Consider the following 13,682-nt stretch of genomic DNA (forward strand, 5'->3'; position numbering starts at 1 on the left):
GTACAAAGTTAAATAATAAACGATTAATTTATTAATATATATTTAATAGAAAAAAACTTTAACAAGCTTTGTACGAGCGTAACAAGTGTTAGGCTACGTTCAGATGACAAGCGCACAACGCGCGTTTACTACTTCATACATTCAGGCTGTTATTTATTACACTGGTCAACAGCAGTTTTGGTGCAAAGGTGAAATATATCATTTCTTATAGATTATTTGATACGTAATCGAAGTCCAGAACATAAAGTTGCACTAGCACGTCGGGATTTAGGGACATACCCCTCCTAAAGTACCAAAAACGCGTTTTTAACGATATTTGACGATTTTTTTGAAGGACAGCAAAATTGTTTTTTAGTTTCTATCAATAGCATTATAAAGTACTACTCTTCCCGATTGAAAGTCATTTTTATTTCGAACGCTAAGAGTTTAAATTTTCATGAAATATGTATACAGCTACGATAGTTCTATCTTCCCTATATTTATTTGGTCTGTTAGTATGAAAAAACTCCACTTTAGATATAAAATGGTATATATTGAGAAAAAAAAATTGCAAAAATATGAATTAAAATGGGGTTAATGCGGGGAAAATATTACTATATAAGTAATGCTTTAGTTAGAAATTACTAGAAAATTCTGCTGTCCCCAAAAAATAACATCAAATTTCATAAAAAACGCGTTTTTGGTACTTTAGGAGGGGTATATCTCTAATCCCTACGTGCTAGTGCAACTTTATGTTCTGGACTTCGATTACGTATCAAATATTCTACAAGAAATTGTATATTTCACCTTTGCACCAAAAAAAAAAATAATAATTTGTTGAGCAGTGTTATTATTTATTTAATAGAAATCAACTGTAATAGAAAAAAAACTTTAACAAGCTGTGTACGAGCGTAGCAAGTGTTAGGCTACGTTCACATGACAAGCGCACAACGCGCGTTTACAACTTCATACATTCAGGCTGTTATTTATTATTACCTACTTATTTAATAGAAATCAACTGTAATAGAAAAAACTTTAACAAGCTGTGTACGAGCGTAGCAAGTGTTAGGCTACGTTCAGATGACAAGGGCACAACGCGCGTTTTGATAACTCGCGTTTACAACTTCATACATTCAGGCTGTTATTTATTATTATTTATTTAATAGAAATCAACTGTAATAGAAAAAAACTTTAACAAGATGTGTACGAGCGTAGTAAGTGTTAGGCTACGTTCAGATGACAAGCGCACAACGCGCGTTTACAACTTCATACATTCAGGCTGTTATTTATTATTACCTAATTATTTAATAGAAATCAACTGTAATAGAAAAAACTTTAACAAGCTGTGTACGAGCGTAGCAAGTGTTAGGCTACGTTCAGATGACAAGGGCACAACGCGCGTTTTGATAACTCGCGTTTACAACTTCATACATTCAGGCTGTTATTTATTATTATTTATTTAATAGAAATCAACTGTAATAGAAAAAAACTTTAACAAGCTGTGTACGAGCGTAGCAAGTGTTAGGCTACGTTCAGATGACAAGGGCACAACGCGCGTTTTGATAACTCGCGTTTACAACTTCATACATTCAGGCTGTTATTTATTATTATTTATTTAATAGAAATCAACTGTAATAGAAAAAAACTTTAACAAGCTGTGTACGAGAGTAGCATGTGTTAGGCTACGTTCAGATGACAAGTTCACAACGCGCGTTTACAACTACATACATTCAGGCTGTACAAATGTTAACAAAAACTTCTTAACGCGAATTATGAGTATTTTATAGCCGCAAAAGAAAAGATACGACTATAGACTCATAAAAAAACTTAACTTTTTGAATAATATTTAAGTACCGAAAGATGATTTTATTGTCTGAAATGTGTCAAGGAATTCATCCGCGATATTCTTGAAATTGATGAGAGATAATCTGAAATAAAAAATCGCTTTTGAGCATAGTACGAAGATTTATATACCTACATCAAGACCTTATAAAAAAAGCAAGATAAAATTTGAGACTTTTTCGTTGGATCTCCCTTTTTGGTCCCATTTTTAATACTAAAAAAAAATAAACTTCAAACTTTTTGGGAAATCGGTTAAAAATATTTTAAAGGCAAAACATTTTTATGCTCGCTACAAATAACATCAATCATCGGAAATCGTTGGGAAAAGCAGATGAGCTCCACCGGAAATACACAACTTTGGATCCAAAGAGAATAATTATAATATATAGAACCAAACTCGTATCGTCGATAAAATATGTTGTACCATTATTTTATTCACACATACTAAAATTAGTTTAGTAAGTTATATAGGATAAGTGTAAACGCTTACTTGTACTGTTCAATTAGCGCTGGGTCCACATTTCTGATGTCAATATTCACTTTTTTCAATATCTTACGCATTTTATCGATAGTGTCCGACTCGTTATTCACCATTCTGAATGAATATAAAACATTTTAAATTATCAGATAAAGTTTACCATGTAAGCAAAAATATATGAAAAAAAATAACCTATATAACCCTGTCTACGCTGTCGTCAAATTCCAAATAATCACTGTTAGAGACATAGGTACCTAGTCTCAAAATCGTGATTATCAAAATGAAAGATTGCAATAATTATTAAAAAGAATTGTTAATCATTAAGAAGATGCAAAATACCAACGAAGGACCAGACTTCATCAAAGCGGAACGAAGAAGTTTTTAAACAATCAATGAAATTCCTCCGTTCGAGTTAGGATAGTCGAGATGTTTGAAAAACAAAATTCTATTGGCTTTTTACAAGTTCTCCGCTCCGCTCTAATTTGGTGAAGTCTGGGCCTAAGACCGCTCGTCACCGTAGCGGGTCGGCGCGTGTAAGAATAGTTGGTATCCATATATTGCTGATTTTAGGGCAGATAAAAGATTTTTTTTTTACTGATGATGCAGATATTTTATTAGTAGGTATAGATTATTATACACGCTGGGATCGTACGGTGTTCGTAAGAAAAGTTTGAGCGGATTTCATGGAATTTAGAACGAGAGATCCGCTTTGCCGCCAACGGCGGGCGGAGCGCAGTGACGTGTATGAATCAAGTAAGTGTCGAGGAAAGTATGTATGTATTGTTAGTTTTTCTAATTTCTTAATAAAAACATTAAAATTACCTTTCTAACTCTCTACAGATGGCAATAAGATTCACATTCGCTTTTTCGACCTTTGTTTTCAATTCACCTTTCACCTTTGACGATAGGCGTGGCTTCTTCAGTTCTGTGTGACATTGTACGCTAAAAACAAATTATGATATTAGTAGAAAAAACAATGATATTATTATAACTTTGTCACCATTTCATTACAGTTATCTCAAGAGGGCTTCAGTGTGTTGGGTTCCGCCCCTCGTTCGTCTCCCAAAAATCCGGGACTCTATAGTAGCGAGGTCAGGTAGAGACTGAATTATGATTATTATTGGGATTAGTTTATGAAAATAATAAAAAAAATATTTCTCGTTTAGAATCCTACTCAAATTGATATAGAAAAATAAACTTGCGAATCTCGTTATCTTCCGGTGATATGTACATAATATAGGCAATTACATAAAAACAAAGATTTTCGTTCACCTTAAAAGTTGTGCTATATTTAGTGCTTCTCTTATTGCTGTCAATATACGTAACACCAAATTTTTGAACACTCTATTACTTTCTTCTGCTATCTGTGGATCGACTTCCCGAATTGTGTCGACATTACTATCCGAGTTAGATATTGTAGCCAAAGTTGAAGGTTCCTCAATGGTGGTGGTATTCCTCTCATTGCTGTCATCTTTAATAGTATTATCGGCCTCGACCTTGGCTATTTGTACGACATCTGTCGTATTTTTACTAGGAGATTCGATCGTCTCCACAATAGACTTTTCGTCGCTGCGAGATGATTTCTGTTCAACGGGCGGAGGCGCTGTGTTTGTCTTTTGGCCCCGTTTAGGCGCTGTTTTTTTCTTTCTGCCCCGTTTAAACCGTCTCTTTTTAGTATCAAGATTTGGTGCTTGATCTTCATCAATACTTACTAAGTTAATTTCAGTCTTGTTCTCTGCAACATTTATAGGTGAAGGTTCCGGGATGGTTGTATCTTTTTTGTTTTGAAGAGTCTCTGGAACCTTTTCAATTTGCTTTTCTAAGGCTCTAGTGCTTGCATTGACATCTTCAAAATCAGTTTGAATACCTGTGTCAACTGTGTGTTTCACCAATACACATTGTTCTATTTTATCTTGTTTCTCTCTTAGTTTTTGGTTACATGTTTCTAGTGTGCTATGTTTTTTTACGTTATTTACTTCTTGTATTGTATTATGTTTTTGTATTCCTTGCCCATCAATATGTAATGTATCTGTATCAGTTCCGATAGTTTCTGTCACTTGTGAGGAATTCTTTGGCGCAGTTATTTGAACTTTTTTGAATAATTTGTCGATTGAAAACGGTTTTTTAACACATATAGGTAATTCAGTTTGTTTATTAGAATAATCGAATAAAAGGTTTTTAATCCTGACTATAGTAAACACAGGTATGTTAGACGAGGCCTTGGTTAAAACCTCATTGTCGTCGGAGATAAGAACCTAAAAGAAATATAGATTTATGCACAGGTCGTTTTTGATTCATCTTTCATGTACAATTGAAACAAATATAATTTAATATAATAGTGGGAGGCAATTAGGACACATCAAATAGATTTTTGGATTGGATCCAGGATAACGTAGACTCGCATGTTTTATTCCAAGGGGGTAAGCAAAAAGAATGTAAGGAACCCCACCAGGATAACAATTAGTAGAAAGAAAAAAAAATGCATAATCAGCAACGAGGCAGTCTGCATTACAGGATACTGGGAAAAGATTTGTAGGTACTTACCACATGATATTTTTTTTCCATCAAATATTCACAAGTTTTAAGTAGCACCTCTGCCATATCATTTCCTTGGAGGTTACAGGGCTCTTCAGCTTAATGGAACAAAAGAGGGAAAGAAAATTATCTTCACTTCAGTTTTCAGTAAAGGCAAAGGCGTGCTACTCCCACAATATAGGAGATATTAGGCAAGTTTAGTAATGGCCTCAATAAGTTAAGCATAGAAACTCATGCTCAGCAATTGCTCCATAGAAGCATTAGATAAGATTATTAATAATAATTAATATTATAAAATAGTTGTTTTACGAATGGAAGTCGTGGTGGCCTAGAGGGTAAAGACCCAACCTCTCGAGTATGTGGGTTCAATTCCGGGTCAGGCAAGTACCAATGCAACTTTTCTAAGTTAGTATTTACTTTCTAAGTATATCTTGGATACCAACGACTGTGGTCTTGGCTGTCAGTGAACATCTTCGACAGTCGTCACGGGTAGTCAGAAGCCAAGGAATTGGGTTACCTGACTCTTTGTAAAACAATGGTACTCAGCTACATCCGGTCAGTCTGGAAGCCAACCCCAACATAGTATGGGAAAAAATAAGTTCTTACCCATGTTAGCATATCCTGTCTCAATCTGTTGTGACAAAAATCGTAAAATGCGTCTAGCTTGTATATTTTCTGTACAAGTAACAAATGTTTTTAGTTCTTCCATAATCCTCTTTGGAACCATAAGGTGACATTTTTCATCTGCAATGTCAATAAAATTTGATATATTTATGGCAAAAACTGCCTAACCTGAATTGTACAGGCTTACTAAGCTAACTTGTATAAAAAAACATTTGGTACAGTTATCTAGGTAAACTGAAGATGTTATGAAAAAAATTAAATAAATTGTTTTACATCAGAATGTGCAAAAACAAATGCAGTAAACGGTAAGTCATTACCACAGTGGTAATAAATGATATAACAGAACATAGCAAAAACATACCTGAATCTGTCAAAGTAGTAACAAATTTAAATTCATTCAGGAGCACACCCAAATCAACAATTATAAACCAAGCATCTAGACTAGAACCGAGTGGAGCCAGACGTTTTAAAGGCATTACATTAAACTTTGATGGGACTTCCTGTAAATTAGCCTTTGAGCACCCCTTCTGAAAAGCAAAACCCATTTACAATATAAATATTAAAGTACTTGTCAAAAGCAACAACAAAAAACCTTGATTTTCATACCTTCGTGCCATCATTTACATCAACCGAATCAGTTACGTCATCATTTGGAGCATTGTGAGATGAGGTTTCTGGTTTTCTGGCATTACCTTTATTACCAGATCCTAAAAAACACAAATCATTAAGAGATTAAAATTATAAAAAGAATATTATAAGTGTATTTTTCTATGTGATCTTATGTTTGTTTAATTAAAGTTTTTCGTTTTAATTTGGCCTGAAGAGCTTGATTGTTTTTTGTGTCTCAAATATCCTGTAATTTTAAATAGCCTTTATACATATAATCAATATGTAGTGCATGATATGCTTACCTGTAAGAGATTGATACACTAGAACCTAATTGATTTATTGTAACCCATAATTGTTTGAGTGTACTTAATTGTTGGAGCCAAATAAATAAACAAAAAACATATATGTATTTGTATATGTATAATAATCATAATTATTACCTTGAGAAAAACTAGACTGCTTCCCATGAAATCGTTTTTTTTTCAGTATCTTCTGCCTTAGATCATTTATAGGATATGCAACTTTCTTATTGATTCCTCTATTACCTCTTTGGTCATAATTATTATCTCTGGGGTAATATGTTCTTGATGTGTTTGTATTTTCACCTTGCTTTAAAGCTCCTGGCAATGGCTGCGATAAGTTGCTAAATCCAACATTTATAGGGTATGCAGTATGGTTCAGCACAGGAGCCGTTGTGGGTCCCACAAAAATTTGCTGTGTTTCAGGAACATCCCACACTTTTGGATTATAAAGGGAAGTAGTACTGTTGACAGTATATGTAGTTATGTGATTGTTGAAAGGAATCAACTGCACAGGTTTTATTGAGGTAGGATTATTGATCTGAGAACCCTGCACCACCCCCGATACCTGGCTCAAATTGGTACATACAGTTGCATTACTATTACCAAATCTAAAAACTGAGGACTGTTGTTCTGTCACATTGTTGAAAATAAATGGTTTGTAACGAGTGCCAGGTGGCTTATCTTTTGGTTCTGGACATGTTGTTGGTTGAGCGCCTGGAATGCACTCAAGATGTTTTGTCCTGCATTTTGCCTTTTCAATCTGAAAAACAAAACATCATATTAAGCCTAAGTATAAATTGTTTTAAAAGTCACCATTTAGTTAAAAACCATTTGAACTAATATGGGGTACATTAACTAAAGGGCACTGTTCTCATCATCACAAGAATTCATCTTAATAAAAGCACCTTCTCCCTACTTAACTTATAATTACTACAATGTATAAAAATTAAAAACATCACTTTATGATTTTGGAATTAAATTGCCTAAGTCGACAGTAGTAGAACTTCGACCAACCAACATGGAGAAGAAGTAGAGATATTTCGTTGTTACTTCAAGATTTGAAAACTTATTAAACGCTAGATTTCTTCTTTATTATATTTGTACTGTCTCATCACGGTACATAGTTCCGTATACGCAGCTACCTACTTTATACCAATTTCGTGTTGTACCCACATTATAAAACAGCTTTATTTACTTGTTCAGTTATACTCCACATATTACTGTGTAACTATCAATAACAGTGAAACTCGCCTATCGCTTTCAGCTGTAAAACTAACAGCCAGTTTCTTCATCAAAAGTAAAAACTAAAGTAATGTCATGAAGTAAACAAAAAGTAATGTCACAAGTAACAGCAAAACTAATAGTTAAAATCGTGAAAACACAAATTTGACCTGTAAGTGTAGCTTAGTAACTCTACAAGCTTACAAAACCTTCATGACATCAGAGTATGGAGAACACTACCCATGCAATATTAGTAGGTACATATTTACGACACATTTTAGTTATTTTTATTGAATTAGTAGAAAACACATCCAATATGGATTATATTCGGGTTAAAGTATTGTAATTAAGGACACCTAATTTAATATTTACTTCAGCATCACTTAAATTCCAGGCGGCTTCTCCAGTTAAACTGTTAAAATAGTAGACATGCCCTTGATGGCGTTTAGATTTGCATACTATCCAGGAGTTTCCCACAGGCGTAACTTTTTGTCTAACGTCACCCTTTGTTATTTCACTCATGATAATATTTATCAATACTATGTGTAATAAGCCTGCTTATTAAGCCTGAAATTTTAAGAATAATAGGGAAATATTAAAACTAAGTAGTTATCAAAATATTTATACTATAATACTATATTGCTACCTATTTGTCTGAAAAAACAAAACTTAAACTGGCTCCTGGCTCGCCTAATCCACAGACAGTTGCTTTTTTTTTTTTTTGCCCATAGGGCAGGCTAAAGTCTTTCGACCATACTGCCTAGTTTTTCGTAATATTCATTTCTTTAAGATTTTTTAAAGAATTTTGTCATATGTGTTTAATTATCATGTATATATCAATCATTTTTTGTAATGTCTTCTTTTGTTATCCAGGTATTTTTTTTCCTAATCCATTTTTATGCCGTTAGAGCGTTAGAGACGTAATTTCATGTCAAATCCATTTTCTAGTCAATGTCATCGTATTTTTACGTCAAATTAATATTCTTTAAAGGTTTCACCTTTTTGCCCTATTCTTATGCTATTATTAATTTATATATACCATAAATAAATAAACAATAAACCAATAAAAAAAGTTAATCACGAAACATATCTTGGACTAATCTTAGATAACCACCTAAATTGGAAATCGCATATAGAAAGTGTTAAAACTAAAATAACCTCACTCGCGGGAGCCCTACGGGGTGTCGTTCGATGCCTACCACGTCAAGTACGCTATAATATATATAATGCACTTATAAAACCTCACTTGGACTTTTTAATTGAAGTATGGGGAACAGCTGCTAAAACCAATATTCAAACACTACAAATATCACAAAATAAACTTATAAAAACACTTTTCCACTATGACTACAATACATCAGAACAAAAAATATGCAGTGAAACTAAGCTAATGAATATATCACAAACATACTTATATAATACTTGCATTTTAATAAGAAAAATACTAAATAAAAACATTCACACACAAATATGCTTCACAAAAAAACATCAAACACAGAAAATCAGGCTCAGAAATGCTAATGACATACAATTATACTCACCACGTACAGACTATGGCAAAAAAATGTAATGTACGAAGGTGCTCTCTATAATAAATTACCAAATAATATTAAAAATGCAAAGTCCATGGCAATATTTAAAAAACCGGCCAAGTGCGAGTCGGACTCGTGCACGAAGGGTTCCGTAAATTACAGTTAAATCAACCTATCTCAAAAACTATAAGAGATACTTTGATCAAACCAAAAATCGTTGAAAGAGTTAATTAGCATGCATCACCTCTATTTTTTTTAGAATTTTATACCCCGTAGTTATAAAAATAGAGGGGGGGGACATACTTTTTACGACTTTGAGAGCTGATATCTCAAAAACCGTTCACTTTAAGAAAAATGTTTTTTAGAAAACTTTATATCATTTTAAAAGACCTTTCCATTGATACCCCACACGGGTATGTACATCGAAAAAAAAAATTTCATCCCTCAGTTACATGTATGGGGGGCCCCACCCCCAATTCTTTTTTTTACTATTTAGTGTCATATTTTTGTAGCGGTTCATACAACACATATTCCCATCAAATTTCATCACTGTAGTACTTATAGTTTCCGAGTAAATCGGCTGTGACAGACGGACAGACGGACAGACGGACAGACGGACATGACGAAACTATAAGGGTTCCGTTTTTGCCATTTTGGCTACGGAACCCTAAAAACACCTAAAATTGCACATTTTTACAAAACTGAGCGCACCTTAGGACAATGCCAGTTGCTCGTATTCCTTGTATGTTTGTTTATCGTCTACCTTACAGTTTCTTGATTTTAAGTATTATTAAATTTTTTGCGGTAGTTAAGTAATAAAATGTGTCAGTGACTGTACGCAACCACAAACGTTTTTGTAAATTAATTCTAAGATTTCTCATGTAAGTGAATTTATAATTCTTATGGGAAAATAAATATATCTCGACACTCAAATTAGACAAAATAATAGAATATTAACACGTTTGTGGACAGAACGAGATTAAACATCATCGTTCGAAATTAACGCGCAACGTGTATACACGTCCCGCGCACATATCACGCTTGGTTGTGTCATGATGTCTTGGGACGATACGCTACGATGGGACGCTACGTACATACACGTCGTATAATTTGTATGGACATTTACTGTGTCATTTTGGTACACAATCTAAAGTTGTAGTGTCCGCGAACGTGTTAAAAAAAATACCCACAGACAGTTGACATTTTAACATTTTTTTTAACTTGGCTCGTTGCTATATGCGCATTGCCACCATAGACATAAATAATAATTCGCGGGAATTAGCAGTATAAAAGCAGTAAAATTCGAAGTGAAGACTGATTTTTTTGTAATTTTTTGCTTCACATATAGACTGCTGAGCCATTTATGTCACCTTTCTTCATTTTTTGGGAAGCTATAACAATAGTACAACAGTTTTAGAATCCATCACACATATTTTGTCTCATTACAAGAATTCATGGGCACCCTAGTTGTTTAATTTACGAATATGTTATTATTAGCTAACTTGTGGAACGATATATTGCAACCACCATAGGATTCACTTTTACAAGTATAAACGCAAGACTTTTTCACCATTTTAGTAGTTTAAATTGATTTCGCAGCGCTCGCGAACAATTTGGTTCGGCCGCCGCCATATAAGTAAATTATTTTTGTAAAATTTCAATATTAACATACCTACGAGCGACGCCAAAGCGTGGCTGGCTAAGTCATGGCATTCCATTATGGAGAAATAGTACCGACTCAAACCATTTTCACCTTACAGACAAACTGATTGGAATATTTAACAAAATATTGAACCGACAGACATCTGCAAACCACAATTTCAAAGGCACAAAATACATTTATACTCACCTGTCTGTCCATCTTGGAAGCAAGGCATAGAAAGAAAAAGAAAATGTCCGACACTACTCAGAATATAGGCACTAATCACAGTAATTACCCCGAATATTGTACTACCCACAAGATATTAAGAATAAATCCAGTTCACAAACTTATAAACGTCTAGATGGAGCGTTGATTGATGTTGGCTGACAGGCGCTTTACCGCCAATCAGTAGGTTCAAGGATATTTTTTTTTCTATTAATTGATTCTTTGCCGAAGATACATTGTCTTTCCAGCCGAAAACATGGATAATTTTATAATACTTCTATATTACAAAGAAATAATTAACCTTATACTTATTTGCAATACTATACACTTAGTAACGTAGTCTGTGCATTTAAATGTAACTGTTTGATTAAAATGTAACGTGATATACGAATCCAATCCGGATGTAGTACCTTTCCTAGCCTTTCAAGATGTTTGTAATTCCGCTATAGTAAGATAGTTCTTGAGAAAAATATTTAAACTGTTATCTGTAGCATTTTTAAACAAATATTCAAGCCTACTCTCATCTATTTCAGTACAATCTGCTAAGTTATTTAAAAAACTGGGAACCCACTCATCGTTAAAGTTTCGATTTCGATCAGTAGGTACCTATTCTTTTAAATCTTTTGATGTATCCCCATATTCTAGACACTGGTGTTAACTGTTGTCCACAGGAGGAGACACGTCATATGCTGATGGTTTGATGTTAACGTCAAGCAATGTTGGAAGATGATAGCTACCCATGGGTCATCATGAACATACCGGTTACATAAATGAGCTATTGAAGAGCTAGGGAAGCTAGAGAAGAGCAAGGGCAAGATCTATAGCTGAGGCTTGTCTATTGGGATAAGGAAAAGTTGTCGGTGATCCATCATTCAAAATACATAAGTCAAATTCATCAATAATATTAAGCAAACAACTACTCTAATGTTATCAATCTGGCATCCAAAAGCTATGTTATGAGCATTAAAATCACCCATGATAATACAAGGTTTGGGTATATTATTGATTAGTTCCCTTAGGCTCAATTCACACCAAAAGAGCGGCGAAGGGCAGCGAAGCGCAGCGCGGTTTGAGTGTCATTTGAATTTTTACTTTATTTCCATTACTATAATGTATATTTTCGCATGACAAACTCGAACGAGTCGCGCCGCGGGAAGTCCCGCGGCGCCGCGGGCATCCGCGCGACTCTTTCGAGTTTGTCATTTACTTGCGGTTAATCTGCGACTTTAGGTAAATGGAGTAATAAGGGAATGACTTATTAGTAAAGGCAAAGGTAGGGGTGTGTTCACAACAGTGGCATATGATTGCTGCATTTGCTGTCTAAGGTATTTGGCTTTTCTTTCTTCTGTTTTTTGTTTTTTAAGGGTGCGTCCACATCTGGCGAATGCGCAGCACGCGAGCCGATCGCGAGCTGCGCGCGTGCATTTTTGTTCGTGCGCCGCTTCTGCGCCGCCCGCGCGCAGCTCGCGCGCGACCTAAGCGCCGCACGCGAGCGGCGCGCAGGCGGCGCGCGACGTCTGCCATCTTCGATAGTACTGAGCCAATATACGGAACTGTAAGGGCGAGAACTGATTGCGCGCAGATCGCGCGCCGCTCGCGCGCTCTATACGAGCCTTGCGTGAGTTGCGCTAAAGAGGCGCACCGAACTATTGCAGTGACTGCACGCGCGCAGCTCGCGGATAGCTCGCGATCGGCTCGCGTGCTGCGCATTCGCCAGATGTGGACGCACCCTAATGGGGCATTCTCGAGAAATGGCAAGGTGGTTAGGTACCTGAACAGTTTATGCATATAACTTCGACGTCACAATCTCTGTAGGAGTGGCGACCAGCACACGACGAGCAGTGTTGTTCGCCTCTGCAGACTTTTGCTGAGTGGTTAAATTTTAGGCATTTGTAACATTGTAGTAATGGTGGTATATAAGTTTTAACTTCATATCTAAAAAGTTTTATATAAGCATACTGTGGTGAAGTTGCAGAGGCGAAAGTTACTGAAATAGTGTTTAGAGGCACGAATTTACCTTCTACTTTCCTCATAAATCTTTTGATAGATACGACTTCGGCGTCGCACACCATACTTTTGTAAATCTCTTCGTTAGATAAGTCTTTTGGTACATACATACCTCAACACACCAAACTTACGCAGGTACTGGTTTGACGGGATAAATGCTTTCATCTTATGTATCCATAAAAAGTCCTCCATTTTCAGGAAATTATTTGCTGCTGCAGCTTTTCGAAATGTAATCCCTATTTTATGCCCATTAATTCTATGAACCCCTATAACATCTTTAACCTGATCTGTGATCAGGGGCCCGATTCTTCTAAGTTAATAATGTCAAAATCGAATAGAAATCGAATCGCAATATGATCGCAATAGCAGTTTTAACCACATCGGGCATTCTGCTACTAATACTGGGTGTCCCATAAGTCCTTTGAAATCTAAATTTCGAATAAAATGTAAATGGCGCGCGGGAATGGCATGCGGGCTGCGGGGATAGCATCAACGGTCTTTGGGAATTCATTCGCCATTGAAAGTTTTACCGGAGCGGACCGTGGTTTTTGTGTGCGTGAGTTTTATCACAACAATGATTCGGCCACCATTGCGCGGCGTATCTTTTTGTTCCTGTATTAACAGATTTTTTTATGGATGGTAATTTCTTATCTTTCTTTAAAATGCGCTGTAACGTCGATCTGGGT

The 13,682-nt window shown here is 35.4% G+C and overlaps 1 protein-coding gene and 1 long non-coding RNA gene across 4 annotated transcripts; one reads left to right on the top strand and one right to left on the bottom strand.

Annotated features, from left to right (window-relative positions):
- Positions 1-816: 816 nt before the first annotated feature.
- On the bottom strand, positions 817-8,271 carry LOC124645219. 2 transcript variants are annotated; one of them, XM_047185002.1, is made up of 11 exons: positions 8,237-8,271; positions 7,963-8,157; positions 6,508-7,129; positions 6,065-6,165; positions 5,820-5,985; positions 5,441-5,578; positions 4,844-4,932; positions 3,572-4,554; positions 3,122-3,241; positions 2,312-2,416; positions 817-1,907 (listed from the first exon to the last, which is right to left on the bottom strand). In XM_047185002.1, the coding sequence occupies exons 2-11, from the start codon at positions 8,110-8,112 to the stop codon at positions 1,826-1,828; spliced, it is 2,556 nt and encodes an 851-aa protein (XP_047040958.1). In that variant the 5' UTR covers positions 8,113-8,157; positions 8,237-8,271; the 3' UTR covers positions 817-1,825. The 2 variants fall into 2 exon arrangements, with proteins under 2 accessions (XP_047040958.1, XP_047040957.1); XM_047185001.1 differs by lacking the exon at positions 8,237-8,271 and having other exon boundaries at positions 7,963-8,196.
- A 1,526-nt stretch (positions 8,272-9,797) lies between these two features.
- Positions 9,798-11,976, top strand: LOC124645456. Of its 2 annotated transcripts, XR_006986235.1 has the most exons (3): positions 9,798-11,172; positions 11,523-11,587; positions 11,661-11,976. It is a non-coding gene; the product is annotated as an uncharacterized LOC124645456 (long non-coding RNA). The 2 variants fall into 2 exon arrangements; XR_006986234.1 differs by lacking the exon at positions 11,523-11,587.
- Positions 11,977-13,682: the final 1,706 nt, after the last annotated feature.

Source organism: Helicoverpa zea, chromosome 31 (genome assembly GCF_022581195.2).
Source record: "Helicoverpa zea isolate HzStark_Cry1AcR chromosome 31, ilHelZeax1.1, whole genome shotgun sequence".
Taxonomy (NCBI): domain Eukaryota; kingdom Metazoa; phylum Arthropoda; class Insecta; order Lepidoptera; family Noctuidae; genus Helicoverpa; species Helicoverpa zea.